Source organism: Leopardus geoffroyi, chromosome C2 (genome assembly GCF_018350155.1).
Source record: "Leopardus geoffroyi isolate Oge1 chromosome C2, O.geoffroyi_Oge1_pat1.0, whole genome shotgun sequence".
Taxonomy (NCBI): Eukaryota; Metazoa; Chordata; class Mammalia; order Carnivora; family Felidae; genus Leopardus; species Leopardus geoffroyi.
The window spans coordinates 59,440,774-59,460,108 of NC_059333.1; the positions used below are offsets into that span (position 1 = coordinate 59,440,774).

Genomic DNA, 19,335 nt, shown 5'->3' on the forward strand with positions numbered 1-19,335 from the left:
TAGAGTATGTATAAAGAGTACATGGTCGATAATTAACAAAATAAGTACACCTGAATATTAGCATTATAAAATTAGAATTTTTACTTTCTAATTAAAATACTAATATGAGGGAAAGGAGGGAAGATGGCGGCGTAGGAGGACGCTGGGCTCACCGCGCGTCCTGCTGATCACTTAGATTCCACCTACACCTGCCTAAATAACCCAGAAAACCGCCCGAGGATTAGCAGAACGGAGTCGCCGGAGCCAAGCGCAGACAAGAGGCCCACGGAAGAGGGTAGGAAGGGCGGCGAGGCGGTGCGCGCTCCACGGACTGGCGGGAGGGAGCCGGGGCGGAGGGGCGGCTCGCCGGCCAAGCAGAGCCCCGGAGTCTGGCCTGCAAAAGCGGAGGGGCCTGACGGACTGTGTTCCGACAGCAAGCGCGACTTAGCGTCTGGGAGGTCATAAGTTAACAGCTCTGCTCGGAAAGCGGGAAGGCTGGAGGACAAAGGGAGGGAGAGCTGCTGAGCCCCCGGACGACAGAGCTCAGTTTGGTGGGGGGGGAACAAAGGCGCTCACCAGCGCCATCTCCCCCGCCCATCCCCCAGCCAAAATCCCAAAGAGAACCAGTTCCTGCCAGGGAACTTCCTCGCTCCGCGCAAACACCCAACTCTGTGCTTCTGAGGAGCCAAACCTCCGGCAGCGGATCTCACTCCCTCCCGCTGCCACAGGGCCCCTCCTGAAGTGGATCACCTAAGGAGAAGCGAGCTAAGCCTGCCCCTCCTGCCCCTGTGCACCTTGCCTACCCACCCCAGCTAATACGCCAGATCCCCAGCATCACAAGCCTGGCAGTGTGCAAATAGCCCAGACGGGCCACGCCACCCCACAGTGAATCCTGCCCCTAGGAGAGGGGAAGAGAAGGCACACACCAGTTTGACTGTGGCCCCAGCGGTGGGCTGGGGGCAGACATCAGGTCGGACTGCGGCTCCGCCCACCAACTCCAGTTATACACCACAGCACAGGGGAAGTGCCCTGCAGGTCCTCACCACGCCAGGGACTATCCAAAATGACCAAGCGGAAGAATTCCCCTCAGAAGAATCTCCAGGAAATAACAACAGCTAATGAGCTGATCAAAAAGGACTTAAATAATATAACAGAAAGTGAATTTAGAATAATAGTCATAAAATTAATCGCCGGGCTTGAAAACAGTATACAGGACAGCAGAGAATCCCTTGCTACAGAGATCAAGGGATTAAGGAACAGTCATGAGGAGCTGAAAAACGCTTTAAATGAAATGCAAAACAAAATGGAAACCACCACAGCTCGGATTGAAGAGGCAGAGGAGAGAATAGGTGAACTAGAAGATAAAGTTATGGAAAAAGAGGAAGCTGAGAGAAAGAGAGATAAAAAAATCCAGGAGTATGAGGGGAAAATTAGAGAACTAAGTGATACGCTAAAAAGAAATAATATACGCATAATTGGTATCCCAGAGGAGGAAGAGAGAGGGAAAGGTGCTGAAGGGGTACTTGAAGAAATAATAGCTGAGAACTTCCCTGAACTGGGGAAGGAAAAAGGCATTGAAATCCAAGAGGCACAGAGAACTCCCTTCAGACGGAACTTGAATCGATCTTCTGCACGACATATCATAGTGAAACTGGCAAAATACAAGGATAAAGAGAAAATTCTGAAAGCAGCAAGGGGTAAATGTGCCCTCACATATAAAGGGAGACCTATAAGACTCGTGACTGATCTCTCTTTTGAAACTTGGCAGGCCAGAAAGAATTGGCACGAGATTTTCAGTGTGCTGGACAGAAAAAATATGCAGCCGAGAATCCTTTATCCAGCAAGTCTGTCATTTAGAATAGAAGGAGAGATAAAGGTCTTCCCAAACAAACAAAGACTGAAGGAATTTGTCACCACTAAACCAGCCCTACAAGAGATCCTAAGGGGGACCCTGTGAGACAAAATACCAGAGACATCACTACAAGCATAAAACATACAGACATCACAATGACTCTAAACCCGTATCTTTCTATAATAACACTGAATGTAAATGGATTAAATGTGCCAACCAAAAGACATAGGGTATCAGAATGGATAAAAAAACAAGACCCATCTATTTGCTGTCTACAAGAGACTCATTTTAGACCTGAGGACACCTTTAGATTGAGAGTGAGGGGATGGAGAACTATTTATCATGCTACTGGAAGCCAAAAGAAAGCTGGAGTAGCCATACTTATATCAGACAAACTAGACTTTAAATTAAAGGCTGTAACAAGAGATGAAGAAGGACATTATATAATAGTTACAGGGTCTATCCATCAGGAAGAGCTAACAATTATAAATGTCTATGCGCCGAATACCGGAGCCCCCAAATATATAAAACAACTACTCATAAACATAAGCAACCTTATTGATAAGAATGTGGTAATTGCAGGGGACTTTAACACCCCACTTACAGAAATGGATAGATCATCTAGACACACGATCAATAAAGAAACAAGGGCCCTGAATGAGACATTGGATCAGATGGACTTGACAGATATATTTAGAACTCTGCATCCCAAAGCAACAGAATATACTTTCTTCTCGAGTGCACATGGAACATTCTCCAAGATAGATCATATACTGGGTCACAAAACAGCCCTCCATAAGTTTACCAGAATTGAAATTATACCATGCATACTTTCAGACCACAATGCTATGAAGCTTGAAATCAACCACAGAAAAAAGTCTGGAAAACCTCCAAAAGCATGGAGGTTAAAGAACACCCTACTAACGAATGAGTGGGTCAACCAGGCAATTAGAGAAGAAATTAAAAAATATATGGAAACAAACGAAAATGAAAATACAACAATCCAAACGCTTTGGGACGCGGCGAAGGCAGTCCTGAGAGGAAAATACATTGCAATCCAGGCCTATCTCAAGAAACAAGAAAAATCCCAAATACAAAATCTAACAGCACACCTAAAGGAAATAGAAGCAGAACAGCAAAGACACCCCAAACCCAGCAGAAGAAGAGAAATAATAAAGATCAGAGCAGAAATAAACAATATAGAGTCTAAAAAAACTGTAGAGCAGATCAACGAAACCAAGAGTTGGTTTTTTGAAAAAATAAACAAAATTGACAAACCTCTAGCCAGGCTTCTCAAAAAGAAAAGGGAGATGACCCAAATAGATAAAATCATGAATGAAAATGGAATGATTACAACCAATCCCTCAGAGATACAAACAATTATCAGGGAATACTATGAAAAATTATATGCCAACAAATTGGACAACCTGGAAGAAATGGACAAATTCCTGAACACCCACACTCTTCCAAAACTCAATCAGGAGGAAATAGAAAGCTTGAACAGACCCATAACCAGCGAAGAAATTGAATCAGTTATCAAAAATCTCCCAACAAATAAGAGTCCAGGACCAGATGGCTTCCCAGGGGAGTTCTACCAGACGTTTAAAGCAGAGATAATACCTATCCTTCTCAAGCTATTCCAAGAAATAGAAAGGGAAGGAAAACTTCCAGACTCATTCTATGAAGCCAGTATTACTTTGATTCCTAAACCAGACAGAGACCCAGTAAAAAAAGAGAACTACCGGCCAATATCCCTGATGAATATGGATGCAAAAATTCTCAATAAGATACTAGCAAATCGAATTCAACGGCATATAAAAAGAATTATTCACCATGATCAAGTGGGATTCATTCCTGGGATGCAGGGCTGGTTCAACATTCACAAATCAATCAACGTGATACATCACATTAACAAAAAAAGAGAGAAGAACCATATGATCCTATCAATCGATGCAGAAAAGGCCTTTGACAAAATCCAGCACCCTTTCTTAATAAAAACCCTTGAGAAAGTCGGGATAGAAGGAACATACTTAAAGATCATAAAAGCCATTTATGAAAAGCCCACAGATAACATCATCCTCAACGGGGAAAAACTGAGAGCTTTTTCCCTGAGATCAGGAACACGACAGGGATGCCCACTCTCACCGCTGTTGTTTAACATAGTGCTGGAAGTTCTAGCATCAGCAATCAGACAACAAAAGGAAATCAAAGGCATCAAAATTGGCAAAGATGAAGTCAAGCTTTCGCTTTTTGCAGATGACATGATATTATACATGGAAAATCCGACAGACTCCACCAAAAGTCTGCTAGAATTGATACATGAATTCAGCAAAGTCGCAGGATACAAAATCAATGTACAGAAATCAGTTGCATTCTTATACACTAACAATGAAGCAACAGAAAGACAAATAAAGAAACTGATCCCATTCACAATTGCACCAAGAAGCATAAAATACCTAGGAATAAATCTAACCAAAGATGTAAAGGATCTGTATGCTGAAAACTATAGAAAGCTTACGAAGGAAATTGAAGAAGATTTAAAGAAATGGAAAGACATTCCCTGCTCATGGATTGGAAAAATAAATATTGTCAAAATGTCAATACTACCCAAAGCTATCTACACATTCAATGCAATCCCAATCAAAATTGCACCAGCATTCTTCTCGAAACTAGAACAAACAATCCTAAAATTCATATGGAACCACAAAAGGCCCCGAATAGCCAAAGGAATTTTGAAGAAGAAGACCAAAGCAGGAGGCATCACAATCCCAGACTTTAGCCTCTACTACAAAGCTGTCATTATCAAGACAGCATGGTATTGGCACAAAAACAGACACATAGACCAATGGAATAGAATAGAAACCCCAGAACTAGACCCACAAACGTATGGCCAACTCATCTTTGACAAAGCAGGAAAGAACATCCAATGGAAAAAAGACAGCCTCTTTAACAAATGGTGCTGGGAGAACTGGACAGCAACATGCAGACGGTTGAAACTAGACCACTTTCTCACACCATTCACAAAAATAAACTCAAAATGGATAAAGGACCTGAATGTGAGACAGGAAACCATCAAAACCTTAGAGGAGAAAGCAGGAAAAGACCTCTCTGACCTCAGCCGTAGCAATCTCTTACTCGACACATCCCCAAAGGCAAGGGAATTAAAAGCAAAAGTGAATTACTGGGACCTTATGAAGATAAAAAGCTTCTGCACAGCAAAGGAAACAACCAACAAAACTAAAAGGCAACCAACGGAATGGGAAAAGATATTTGCAAATGACATATCGGACAAAGGGCTAGTATCCAGAATCTATAAAGAGCTCACCAAACTCCACACCCGAAAAACAAATAACCCAGTGAAGAAATGGGCAGAAAACATGAATAGACACTTCTCTAAAGAAGACATCCGGATGGCCAACAGGCACATGAAAAGATGTTCAGCGTCGCTCCTTATCAGGGAAATACAAATCAAAACCACACTCAGGTATCACCTCACGCCAGTCAGAGTGGCCAAAATGAACAAATCAGGAGACTATAGATGCTGGCGAGGATGTGGAGAAACGGGAACCCTCTTGCACTGTTGGTGGGAATGCAAATTGGTGCAGCCGCTCTGGAAAGCAGTGTGGAGGTTCCTCAGAAAATTAAAAATAGACCTACCCTATGACCCAGCAATAGCACTGCTAGGAATTTATCCAAGGGATACAGGAGTACTGATGCATAGGGGCACTTGTACCCCAATGTTCATAGCAGCACTCTCAACAATAGCCAAATTATGGAAAGAGCCTAAATGTCCATCAACTGATGAATGGATAAAGAAATTGTGGTTTATATACACAATGGAATACTACGTGGCAATGAGAAAAAATGAAATATGGCCTTTTGTAGCAACGTGGATGGAACTGGAGAGTGTGATGCTAAGTGAAATAAGCCATACAGAGAAAGACAGATACCATATGGTTTCACTCTTATGTGGATCCTGAGAAACGTAACAGGAACCCATGGGGGAGGGGGAGGAAAAAAGAAAAAAAAAGAGGTTAGAGTGGGAGAGAGCCAAAGCATAAGAGACTGTTAAAAACTGAGAACAAACTGAGGGTTGATGGGGGGTGGGAGGGAGGAGAGGGTGGGTGATGGGTATTGAGGAGGGCACCTTTTGGGATGAGCACTGGGTGTTTTATGGAAACCAATTTGGACAATAAATTTCATATAGTATAAAAAAAAAAAAAAGAAAAAAAAATAAATAAAAAAAAATAAAAAACCTGAAAGAAAAATAAATAAATAAATAAATAAATAAAATACTAATATGAGGCAAATTAAAAATATAGCTATATTTTGACTTTAAGGCTTAAATTTTTGCAAATATTCTTTTTAATGTTATCTTACCTCCTCAACAACTAAAGTTGCTTCTTTTTTTTTAACTAGCATTTTCTGCAAAATATAAAAATAAGCTGGAGTGAATGAAGGAAACATCAGTATTTAGGTAAAAATGGGAAAACAAAATAGTACACTATTGACAAGTGTGGTTCATTTTTTATAGAATCCATAGTAAATCAGAACTGAACTACCAGAAATAAGAATGATGCTTGATGATGATGATAAGACAAGATAATTCCAGATTTTGGAAAAGGAAGTGGAATTATGAAACAGAAGCCTAATATATGTTACACATGTAACACAAAATAAATTATTGTACTTCTTTCCGGGTATAGAAATTTAGCATACACAATCTCTCCCAAGATCCTGTCCTAAGTGGCATAATTCACTGTGCTTGCATGCCTAAGTAACCAAGCAAGTCCCTCTTGTCATTTGGAGTAGTCTAAATCTAACACATTTAGGATGTGCTTCTTGATTATGGGAAGTTGATGTTAGCATATTAATTTCATCTGTCAGTTCCCCTTTTCTGACTCCTTCTGGCCCAATAAAGGTGAGGGAGAAAAAAACAGTCAATACCTGCAAATTTTCAAAAGGCAAATGGATCCCACAATGACCAAGATAATAAAAACAGAGAAGGTGATATACACAATATTTAAGTTTAGTGGTGACTGGTCTGTAAATATAGACACAAAAAACATATGGTTTAACTATAGTCCATCTGGGCAGTGGAATATTATTTAGCACTAATAAGAAATGAGCTGCCAAGCCATGAAAAGACACAGAAGAAATTAAATGGATATTACTAAGTGAAAGAAGCCAGTCTAAAAATGCTACATTATTTTTTCTTAGTGTTTATTTTTGTGAGAGAGATTGAAGAGAGACAGAACTTGAGCAGGGGAGAGGCAGAGAGAGATAGAGATATAGTATCTGAAGGAGGCTCCAGGCTCCGAGCTGTCAGTACAGAGCCCGACATGGGGCTCAAACTCATGAGTCGTGAGATCATGACCTGAGCCAAATTCAGACACTTAACTAACTGAGCCACCCAGGCGCTCCAAGAATGCCAAGTTCTATCTGGTTCCAAGTACATGACATTCTACAAAAGGTAAAACTATGGGGACAGTGAAAAGATCAGGGGTTGTTAGAGGTTAGGGTGGAGGGAGGGAGGAATAGGTGAAGCCTGGAGGACTTTCAGGACAATGAAACTACTCTGTGCGAAACTGCAATGGGGGATCCCTGCCATCTGCACAGTTACCAAAACTCACAGAATGTACACCTAGAATGACCCTTAATTAAACTATGTACTTTGAGTGATAATGTTGTATTACCATTGGCTCATCGACTATCCCAGGTGTACCTGGGTGGCATAAGTGATGGAGGCAGGGGAGGAGGGGGTGTCTGTAGTAGGGCAGGGTTTGTTGGGAACTCTGGAATTTATACTCATTTTGCTGTAAACCTAAACTGCTCTAAAAACTAAAGTTTATTGAAAATAAGTATAGATATATACATAAAAGTATAAAATCATGTATCTGTGTGTGTGTGTGTGTGTGTATGTGTGTGTGTGTGTGTGTGTGTGTGTGCTTTAAGGATATCTCATAGCTCATGAAATTCACTTCTGTGACTTTATTTTAAACATTTCTTGGGGCACCTGGGTGGCTCAGTCGGTTAAGCATCTGACTTCATCTCAGGTCATGATCTCACAGTTAGTGAGTTCGAGCCCTGCATCAGGTTCTGTGGTGACAGCTCAGAGCCTGGGAGCTGCTTTGGATTCTGTCTCTCTCTCTCTCTCTCTCTCTCTCTCTCTCTGCCCCTCCCCTGCTTGCACTCTGTCTTTCTCTCTCTCTCAAAAATAAACATGAAAAAATTAAAAAAAATATATATATACTTTATCCTTCTCCTAAAACCATAAGAATTAATTTAAAAGTACACTACTCAAGCCAGCTTACTGCTTGTATAGAAGTGCACACTTAAATTATTAAATCATGTTTATTATAATTATTAAAAAGTAAACATCATTTAAAATATGGCTTCTTAAACCAAATTCTGCATTATTCTTCTGGACATAATTCATAATGGTGGAGAAGGACATAAAAGAGAGGCTGGGGAGATTATCCTTGAGTGAAATTCTCCATACACTCCTTTTTCATTCTTCCATAGCTTCTCTGATATAATGAAAACCTCATACAAAAACTGAAATTACTAACAGAATTCTGCTCTATGGACAGATTCCTGTTGCCAGTCAGATGATACACAGAGCAGGGCACCTTAGATACCCGGTGGTCCTCCCAGCAGCACGAACTCTGGACGGTCACTGTGTCATTGCCCAGTGGCTCTTCCACAGTGTGACAATCTCCCCCTGGGGTCCAGGAGATCTGTGCCGCTGGCTTCCCTGCAGCTGCCCTACACACGATAGCTCCATTCTCAAGTTGAAACAGGGTCACCTCGGGGGGCACTACAGAGATGCAGGGGAAAATGCTTCAGTCTTAACACACGGATATGGAATAGAGAGAGACATCTGTTTCAGTCCAAATCTGGTTATCTGACATCCCACAATATACGATGCTCCTTACCTAACACTTTCAGGTGATATCCATGACAGAAATGCCCATGAGTTGTGACCACTTCACACTTGTAATATCCATCATGAGTGATGGCCACTGGATTGATCTGAAGGGCGGGATTCTGATCAGGTCTGGAGTCCCAGGATATTGTCTCATCACTACAGTTTATGGCCCTGGTCTCATTTGTATCTTTCCTGTAGGCTCTGGTGCAGGAAGGCTTGTCTCTGAGGATTATTTCCCATGTGGTTACCAGCACAGTTGTCAAGCTGATGCGAGGGCAAGAGAGGATACCTTTGTATCCACAGGTACAGACAGGGAAGGGTGAGCTGAACACCTGCACAAAGAGAATAATGAAAGTACTTCATGTGTTTATTTTTCATAACATACTATGTAAAATTTTACTATAACAGGACTTTACTGGTGATCTTATTCCAGAAATATAAGGCTTACATAAAAATTAAACATGCACAAAATGCATATAACATGTTAAAACTAATCCAAAGATGAACCCATTTTTCTCCTTTATACTGCGGTCTTAGATAAACTATACCTATTATCATTGTGAGAAATATTTAAGCATTTGTGCATTGATTCGCAGGTTTTGATATGTAAGAAACAAAAAAACACAATATAAATTAATGGACAAAATCATCTAAATCTAATGTTTTGGGCAGAGAGACTATTAGATTTATCTAATAACTCATGCTTCTTAGTATAGAAAGTAGAAAGAAAAATTGGTGAGTTGATTTTCTCCTCCTAAGTATTAAGGAGAAAGAATAAGTCAGAATATCAGAACTAATAAGAAAGAATATCAGAACTAAATGCCTATCCTTACGGGTGGCACTTCAGACAAAAATAAATTTAAAAAGCATAAAATGGCATTCATGTTGACCAGACTGAACATTTTTTTAATGCTTATTTATTTTGAGAGAGATAATGAGTGGGGGAGGGGCAGAGAGAGAGGGAGACAGAGAATTCCAAGCAGGCTCCCTGCTGACAGCTCAGAGCCCAACACAGGGCTCCATCCCACAAACCATGAATGAGATCATGACCTGAGCCAACACCAAGAGTCGGATGCTTAAATGACTGAGCCACCCGGGCACCCCACCACCACCCAGAGTAGGCATTTTTAAAGCTTTTTTTTTTTTTTTTTTTTGGAGAATCACAATCAGTAAAATCAACAGATCTTCCTTCCTTCCTTCCTATTGAGTCACACGTACACTGCCAAACAGTTCAACTGTGAACTCTGCTCACAGATTGCATCCCTATATTCAAATTACAAGAATTACATAAATTCACTCCCTTTGTCCAACTTTAAAGTCAAAATTAAGCCCTGAGACATATAACATAATGGGTCCCTGACTGGGAGGGGTTTGCTGAGAGAGGATTAAGGAAGTCAGGGTCCATGCACCTGTAACCCAGCTGACTGGCAAGGAGCTCATCGCTTTACATTGAGCAGAACTAGCGTGATGGGGCAAAATTGTTTTGTGCATGGAGCTTGTGGGTGCTAAACTCTCATTTGAGATCCCTCCTCTCCTTTTTTGGTGTATCCTGCCTCTTCTGTGATGATGGTGGACTCATGCCCTCGCATTTCACAGACCAATCAAGATCCCATAACTACAGGAAGCAAGGAGGATACTTCCTTAGTTACTCCTTTTTGAGAGACAGGCTGAGGGAGAGGGAGTGAGGGAAACTTACATAGGCTCCGAGACCAGCATGGAACCCAGATGGGGCTTGATCTCACGACCATAAGATCATGACCTGAGCCTAAATCAAGAGTCAGATGCTTAACTGACTGAGCCATCCATGTGCCCCATTGGGGGGTGGCAGGCAGATTTTACAGCAGATCTGAGAGGGGAGTGAAATCCATGAAGCATGTGCACAGGGAAAATGCACCTCGGCCAAAGTTGGAGGCAAGCAAGAAGGTAGCTGATTAAGAACAGCTAGAGGGGGGATGTGGGTGAACATCCCTGTGCCTCAAAACAAGATGCTGAAGATGAAACCACAAAGGGAAGAGGCTGGTGAATGTTCTTTTGTGTTCTCAGGGGTTTGCACTTCTGCCTGTGAACAGTCTAAGGTTTTAATATTTTGCCCGCTATTGAGCCTCAAGATCAGACTCTATTCTTTTAAAGGAAATTACTAGATAATCAAATAATCATACGCGTTTTAACAGGGGCGCCGTCTCCAGAGAAGTAGCTCCCAGGGTGAGCATCGCAAGCACCATGGACAATCTCTGTTCTTTCACCTTCCTCTGCTCTAGGACCCCCCTAGCAATCCCCCTTCACCTGTGATGGGACTTCTGTGATTCCTGTTACTCACCCTTTCTTAAATCTTCTCTTTATTCACGCCTGTTGTGATAATTCACCAGTGACCAGTCACTCCCCCACACTCAGTGGGGTTGGCACCTGTCTAACAAATATAACCTCCTCACAGCCCTGTGATCAACTACCGTGATTTCACCTCCTGGTCACAGAGGGATAGCAGGTAGATTCTCCTATTGGCTCCAGGACCAGCAGTCACCTTCCAGCTTCTCTGCATCCTGTGTCTATGACTCTCCTCCAGGCTCCTCCAGCCCTTCTGCACACAGACCCATCCCTATGAGATTTTGGGCTTTTCCCTTCTGTCCTCACTGCCAGATCTTAGCTTACGACCCCATCACCACACACCCGGATTCCTGCAGAAGTCTCCTGACGTCTGTGTCCGTCTCAAATCTCTCCCCTCTTCGGTTCACACCTGACCTTGCAGCAGGTCCAGGATTCTGGGACACGGGTGTGATCCCCTCCATCTCACACCCCTCAGAGACCTCTCCCTGCCCGAAGACAGCACTTACATGTCTTGTGTTGCCTTTGAAAGCCCTCTTTTGCAGATGGACTCACCTTCGCCATCTTATCATGCCTCAGTCGCCCCCACACTTCGCAAAGAAAACACCAAGCACCGCTGCATATCTGGGTCTTTCCTCTCACATCGTTCCTGCAGACTGGGGTGGCCTACAGACCACTCTCTGCCCACGAAAACGCTCCTCTTCCCCTAAGAGCCATTTCACACGCTGCACCTGCCGTGAAGCCTTCTCAGAGCCTTGCTGCTTCGCCTTCTCCTCTACACTCCCAGCACACTTGATGTGAGTGCTCATCTCCTCCGTCAACTGCCATCTGTGCTGACATCTGGGCTCCCCCGCGAAATGAGCCCCTTAGGGCGCTCTGGTGCTCTAGCTACTCTTGTTTGTCCCCGTGTTCCCCACATGGCCTAGCACAGTGCCTGACAGGGAGAGCTCCATAATCCTCAGACGGAATGTGCACTGCCTGGGGGGAGGAGGCCCGGGTCATTCAGGATCCCTCACACCTCAGCACTGAGACCAGGCTCAGGATGGCCCTGTGACCAGACCATCAACCCTGTTTCTAAGGAAGTTCAACACTTTTTCCCTTTAGTACTGGCCTGTAGGAAAAAATTAAAAAACATATTACCTTCCATAGGAAGTATGAAACGTCCCTGCTTTCCTTCCATGAATGTACTATTTGTTGAAGGTAGAAGATATTCAGAGAAAAGTAAATGAAATGAACTTCAGGGACTGAAATTGAGTGTCAGCCACTGTTTGTTCATACATCTTCCATGCAACATGATAGAAAATCAGTTGTCACTAAATTCCACAAAAAGCTTTACAAAACAGAAATTAGAAGTTATTTCATCATTATGTGGAAAAAACAGGTTAACATTTAAAATTACATTGTAGGCTTTTAATCAATAATTTCCCATTCTTGAGACACCTTGTTCTGTACTTGACAATAATTTTCTCCAGGGCAACCCTGCCTCCACTCCTCTCCTAGCCACAGTGGATTGTTCCATCATGGGTACCTCACATGATGGGGACTGAGTATAGTGTTTTCTCCAGATCCACCTCCTGATTAAAGTTGTTTGATCCACTGGTGGGCACCTCACCCAGCTGCGCAAATGAGAGTACTTTCACGAGAATTTTGGAACCAGATTGAGAATAGTCCATTCTTCTTTTCCTCCCCTTTTCTTACAGTGATCGCTAAATTTATATGTCCATTTTATGTGTTCTCGATGTTTCTGTGAAAGTATTTTTAAAATTTTTTTATGTTTATTTATATTTGAGAGAGGGAGAGAGACAGAATGTGAGTGGGGGAGGGGCAGAGAGTGAGGGAGAACACAGAATCTGAATCAGGTTCCAGGCTCTGAGCTGTCAGCACAGAGACCAATGTGGGGCTAGAACTCACAAAGCCGTGAGATCATGACCTTAGCCGAAGTCAGACACTTAACTGACTGAGCCACCTAGGCGCCCCAAAAGTATTTTTTATAGATAAGATTAACATTAATATGAGTAGACTTTCAGTAAAGCAAATTACCTTCCATAATGTCGGGAGGCCATGTTCAAACAGTTGAAGGCCTTATTTTAATAAAAGACTGACCTCTGGGAAAGGGAAGTTCTATAGCAGACTGCCTTCAGACTCACTACTCCTCTTCCCTGGGTCTCCAGCTGCTGGCCCAGCCTGCTGATTCTGGACTTGCCAAGCCTCTACACTCTTGTGAGCCAATTCTTTAAAATAAATCTCTCTCTTTTCCCTCCCTCTCTCCCTCCTTCCTTCTGTCTCTCCCTTCACTCTCTGTTATTCTGTTTCCCTGAGGACTGATGACTATCCTGGAAAGAATGAAGCAGAAGCAGAGAGAGAGAGAAAGAGAGAGAGAGAGAGAGAGAGAGAGAGAGAGAGAGAGAGACTCCTCACCTAGCTACAGTTTCTAATTCCATCCTTCCTGAGACCCACATGCATTCCTTCCCTTGGACTTCCTGACAATCAAAGACTTTTCTGATAACCAAAGTAGTCCTAATCTACTTCAAATCTGGGTTCTGAAAAGATCTGTATTGTAAAACACAACAATTTTTTTTTCTAAATTATGATTTATCCTGGGAATATTCTGTGTGCTTGAGAAGACTGTATTCTGGTATTGTTGGAAAGAATGTTCTGTACATATCTGTTTGGCCATTTGGCCTACAGCGTTTTTCAAGTCCACTGTTTCCTTATTGGTCTTATGTTGGAATGATCTTTTCATTTTCTAATGAAAAGGTACAGTTACAGTTCCCTGAAAATGCTGTATTGTTTTCTATTTCTTCTTCAGGTCTGTCAATATCTGCTCTATATATTTAGATGCTCTGATGTTGGATGAATAAATATTTACATGTGTTTGGCGTCTGGGTTGCTCAATTGGTTAAGCATCCAACGTCAGCTCAGGTCACTCTCTCACGGCTAATGAGTTCCATCCCTGAGTCAGACTCTGTGCTAACAGCTCAGAGCCTGGAGTCTACTTCGGATTCTGTGTGTGTCTCTCTCTCTCTCTACCCATCTCCTGCTAATGCTGTCTCTCAAAAATAAACATTAAAAAAAATTTTTTTTAATATTTACAAATGTTAAATCCTCTTGATGAATTGGCTTTTTACCGTTAGAGACTGAAATGCTCTGTCTTTAGTTACATTTTTTAACTTAAAGTCTATTTTCTCTAATATTAAATATAGCTATCCTTACTTTCTTTTGGTTTTTATTCCCTGGAACAGCTTTTTCCATCCATTCACTTTCAGCCTACATGTATCCTTCACTAAAGTCAGTCTCTTGTAGTAGCATATTGTTGAATCTTGGTTTTTTATCTATTTGCCCACTATATACCATGTGATTGGAGAATTCAGTCCATTTAATTTTTTTAAATGTTCATTTATTTTTGAAAGAGAGAGACAGAGTACAAGCAGGGGAGGGGCAGAGAGAGGGGGACAGAGGACCCTAACAAGCCCCCAGTATGGGTTTTGAACTCCCAAACCACGAGATCATGACATAAGCTGAAGTCAGATGCTCAACCAACTAAGCCACCCAGGTGCCCCTAGTCCATTTACATTAAGACAACTGATAAGAAAGTAGGTACTTTACTATTGCTATTGTGTTCATTGTTTTCTGTTTGGAGGTTCCTTTATTCCTTTCTTCCTGTCTTACTGACTTCCTTTGTGATTTGATAATTTTTTGTAGCAGTAGGATTTGATTTCTTATTCTATGTCTTCTGTGTATCTACTAAATGGTTTTCTTTGTGGTAACTATGAGTCATACGCCCAACACCTTATAGTTATTTCAAGCTGATTACAATATAAATTCATTGCATACAATACTCAATATTTTTACATCTCCTCCCTCATTTTATGTTACTGATGTCACAATTTACATATTTAACTTGTGTACTGACAGATTTTTATAGCTATAATTATTTTTAATATTTTTTTGGCATGTGTACTAGTGTTAAAAGTAATTCACACACCACCACTATGGGATTACATTATTCTGAATTTAATTATATATTTGCCTTTACAGTATGTTTAATGTCCATATGTCACCATGTTGGTACTTAGCACCCTCTCTTTTCATTTATTTATTTATTTATTTATTTATCTTAGATGTATTTATTTTGAGAGAGGGCATGAGCACGTGTGGGGCAGAGTTAGAGGGAGAGAGAGAATCCCAACCTGGCTCCACACTGTCACCACAGAGTCCAATCTGGGCTCAATCCCACGACCAAGAGATCATGACCTGAGACAAATGCAAGGGTCATACACCTAACCGACTGAGCCACCTAAGTGGCTCAGCTTCCTCTTATTTCAATTTGAAGGGCTCCCTTTAGAATTTCTTGTAAGCTAGGTTTAGTACTGATGAAGTCTGTCAGCTTCTTGTTTTTTCTAGGAAAGTCTTTACCTCACCTTTATTTCTGGTTTTCCAAGTGAAGGATTTCCATGGCTGGATTTTTCTTTCAGCACTTTGAAGGTATCATCCCACTCTCTGGGTTTGCAAGGTCTGTGCTGAGAAATCTGGGCATCCTTTATATACGACCACTCACTTTTCCTCTGCTGCTTTCAAAAGTTTCTCTTTTCTATTTGATTGTAATGTGTCTTAGTGCAGATTTCTTTACAGTCAGTCAAGTTCTGTGGTCTTCATGGATCTGGATGTTCATTCCCCACAGATTTAGGAGATTGCCTCTCATTATTACTTTGCATAAGCTTTCTGCTCCTTTCTTTTATGCTTATCTGGGGCTCCAGTAATGCCTATATTACTTGGTTTGTTGGGGTTTCATAACATCCCGAGACTTTCTTCCCTCACTTCCATTCTTTCTGTTGGTTTGCTTTTTATCTCTGACTGGATGATTTCAAATTATGTCTTTGTGTTCACTAATTATTTCTTCTGCTTGATGACTCTGCTGTTGGAACTCTTGATTGAATTTTTCAGTGTAGTCTTTGCATAAAATTTGCCGTTGTGTCCTTTACATGATTTCTACCTCTTTTTTTGAACACTCCCTTTGCTCATAGATTGTTTTCTAGATTTTATTTAGGGGTCAAACTGTGTTCTCCTGTAGCTCACTGAGCTTCCTTAAGTAGACTATTTTTGAATTCTTTGTCAGGCATGCAGAGCTCCATTGCTTTGAGATCAGCCACTGGGGCTTGATATTGTTCTTTTAGTGATGTCATGTTTCCTTGAATGTTTTGAAAGCTTTGCATCGCTCGTGTCTTCACACTTGAAGGAGCTGTCACCACCACCCACCCCTCCCACCCACCTCCCACCAGTCTTTACTGCCTGGTTTCTTCAGAAAAAGATATTCACCTGTCAGCCCAGCTGGAGATTCTGGGAGGTCTCTCAGACCTTTCCTAAGGAGGTACCTTCTTCATTCCCGAGGTTCCTTTTGAGGTGGAAGTCTTAGGATTCTGTGTCTTCTCTCCATCCCACAAAAGCAGACAGAATTCTGAAACCCTCCTTTTTATTTACACGAGGGAAATTCCCTGAAGTGTTCAGGGTTGTGGGCCTTCTCCCAAATCACCAGACTGCTGATATCCATGCACACTATCTAGGGAGGTTCCCATCATCTGTGGGAAAGTGTGGGGCTGGCCACAGAGAGGGAGATAGGATTCTGCAATACCAAGACAAGGTGACAGCACTTAATAGTCAGGGGCAAAGTACATAATCATAAACAGTAGCGAGGCCAGAATGACAACCAAGAGGCTCTGACCTGAAAGATCTGTGGCAAAAGCCAGATAAACCTTAGTGTTCTTAAGGGTAAGAGAGAAGGGCAGCCAAAGACGGTATGGTTTGCCTTATATGGCCAGATCAAGGATAAATGGGTGTCTTACATCAGTTTTGCTTCCTGCAACAAAAATACCAAAGAGTGGCATAATAACAAACACTTTATCTCACAGTTCTAGAAGCTGGAAGTCTAAGATCAAAGTACTAGCAGACATGATGTCCAACGAAAGCCCACTCCCTGGCTTGTAGACAGCTGTCTTCTCACTGTATTCTCACATGGAGTGGCAGAGGGCGATAGAAAGAGAAAAAGCAGGCTCTCTTGGGTCTCTTTTTATAAAGGTACTAATCTGAGAGCTCTATCCTCATGACAAAGTTACCTCCCAAAGGCTCCATCTCCAAAGGACATCCCATTGGAGATTGGGTTTTGACATAAGAGTTTTGGAGGACACATTCAGTCCAGAGCAGTGAGTAGGAACTGGGGTCAGCTGTGATAATGGAAAATCATGGTCCTTCACCAGGTTTCTATATTCAAACCAGTTTTCAGACTCAAAGCCACACAATTTTGAGCTGACATTTCAAAATTACAAAACACAGGAAGAAACAAGGAACCATAAAGTCAGATAATATTATTTTTATTAGCTGCCATCTGTTATTCCTAGAGAGAAGAATAAGATTCAGAACTTCAGATAGTAGAATTATGAAACACCGGGCATAAAATAAATGTGGTGGGGATGTTTAAAGAAATAAAAGGAGAATTAAAACACAAACAAAAAATATATGCTTCCCCCACACCCCACTCCTCCAAAAATAACTAGGCAGAGTAGGATAATACAAAAGAGTTCAATTTACTCATTGATTCACTGCTTATTGAAACTGGAAAACTATAGCAAAAAACAAACATACAGGATACGAGAAAGGGAGAATTTCAGAAAGTCCTAAAGGACATTTTCCAATATAAGACAGTTTCGTTGTGTTAAAAATCTGTTCTTTAGCTTAGTCACTTTATGTATTACCTTAGCTAGATCTTCCAGATAACTCACTGCAGCATCTACATCCGCATTTGTTGCCTCACTGTGCACTTTTGTTATGGAGAGAGTTTCTTTTCTTAAACCTCTTGAACCACCCTCTGCCAGCTTTCAACTTTTCTTCTGCAGCTTCCTCAAATCCCTCAGCCTCCATAGAATCAAGGAGAGTTAGGGCCTTGCTCTGCATTAGGCTTTGGCTTCAGGAAATGCTGTAGCTCTTTGGTCTTCTTTCCAGATCACTGAAACTTTCCCCTTATCAGCAATAATTTCACTTCCTTATTATTAGTGTGTTCACGAGAGTAACACTTTTGTTTCCTTCAGGAATTTTTCCCTCACACTCACAACTTGGCTAACTACTGGCACAAGAGGCCTAGCTTTTGACCTGTCTCAGCTTTCAACATGCCTTCCTCGCTAAGCTTACGAATCATTTCTAAGTTTTGATTTCAAGTGAGAAATATGCAACTCCTCCTTTCACTTGAACACTTAGAGGTCACTGGGAGGTTATTAATCGGCCTAATATCAATATTGTTGCGTCTCAGGGAAGAGGGAGGCCTGATGGGAGGAAGACAGAGATGGGGGTAGAGCCAGAACACACACACACACACACACACACACACACACATCACTTATGTTCAGCATCTCATACGGACATGGTTAGTGACACCACAAAACAATTATATAATAACATCAGAGATCACTGATCACAGATCACCACAACAAATATAATGTAATCACAAAGCTTCAAATATTTCAAGAATTACCAAAATGTGACACAGAGACACAAAGTGAGCAAATGCTGTTGGAAAAATGGTGCTGATAGATGTACTCAATGCACGTTTGGCATACCTTCAACTTGTAAAAACCATGATACCTTCAAGGGACAATAAAGTAAAACAATGGTACAATGAAACAAGATATGGCTCTATACCTAGTAACAGCTTCAAAATACATGAGGCAAAATTGGCAAAATTAAATCAAAAACATTAACAGAAATGAAGAATGTCTTTGATGACCTTATTAATAGTCTGGATATGGCTAAGGAAGGAATTTCTAAGCTAGAGAATATATCAATAGAAACCTCCAAAACTGAAAAACAAAGAGAATAAACACTTAAAAAAAAACACAGGATATCCATGGAATTTGAGACAACTACCAAAACATGTAAAACGTGTGTAATGGAAAAATCAGAAGAAAGAAGAATGAGAGAAAGTAATAGAGGAAATTTTTGAAACAAGGACTGAGAATTTCTCCAAGTTACTATCAGATACCGAACCAAAGTTCCAGGAAGTTTGGCAACACCAATCAGGAAAAAATCTGAGGAAAATAACCTAGACTTGGCATATCATATCCAACTATAGAAAATCAAAGATAAAAAATTCTGAGAAAAATCAAAGAAATAAAACACCTTACAGAAAAATAAAGATGAGAATTATATCCAACTTCTCCTTAGAAACCATGCAAAGAATGAATGAAGTAAAATACTCAAATGTTAATAG

General features: G+C 41.3%; 1 protein-coding gene across 1 annotated transcript; it reads right to left on the minus strand.

The window, feature by feature from the left end:
* Positions 1 to 8,197: 8,197 nt before the first annotated feature.
* LOC123610334 (cell surface glycoprotein CD200 receptor 1-like) lies at positions 8,198 to 10,984 on the minus strand. The gene is made up of 3 exons (XM_045500978.1): positions 10,922 to 10,984; positions 8,770 to 9,094; positions 8,198 to 8,651 (listed from the first exon to the last, which is right to left on the minus strand). The coding sequence occupies exons 1-3, from the start codon at positions 10,982 to 10,984 to the stop codon at positions 8,308 to 8,310; spliced, it is 732 nt and encodes a 243-aa protein (XP_045356934.1). The 3' UTR covers positions 8,198 to 8,307.
* Between the last annotated feature and the right edge of the window lie 8,351 nt (positions 10,985 to 19,335).

Coding starts and splice junctions, on each gene's coding strand:
- LOC123610334 (XM_045500978.1), bottom strand. CDS start 10,984: ATGGTGCTTGCGATGCTCACCCTGGGAGCTACTTCTCTGGAGACGGCG. Junction 9,095..10,921: donor CGGCGCCCCTGTTAAAACGC/GTATGATTATTT, acceptor CTCTTTGTGCAG/GTGTTCAGCTCACCCTTCCC. Junction 8,652..8,769: donor ATATCACCTGAAAGTGTTAG/GTAAGGAGCATC, acceptor GCATCTCTGTAG/TGCCCCCCGAGGTGACCCTG.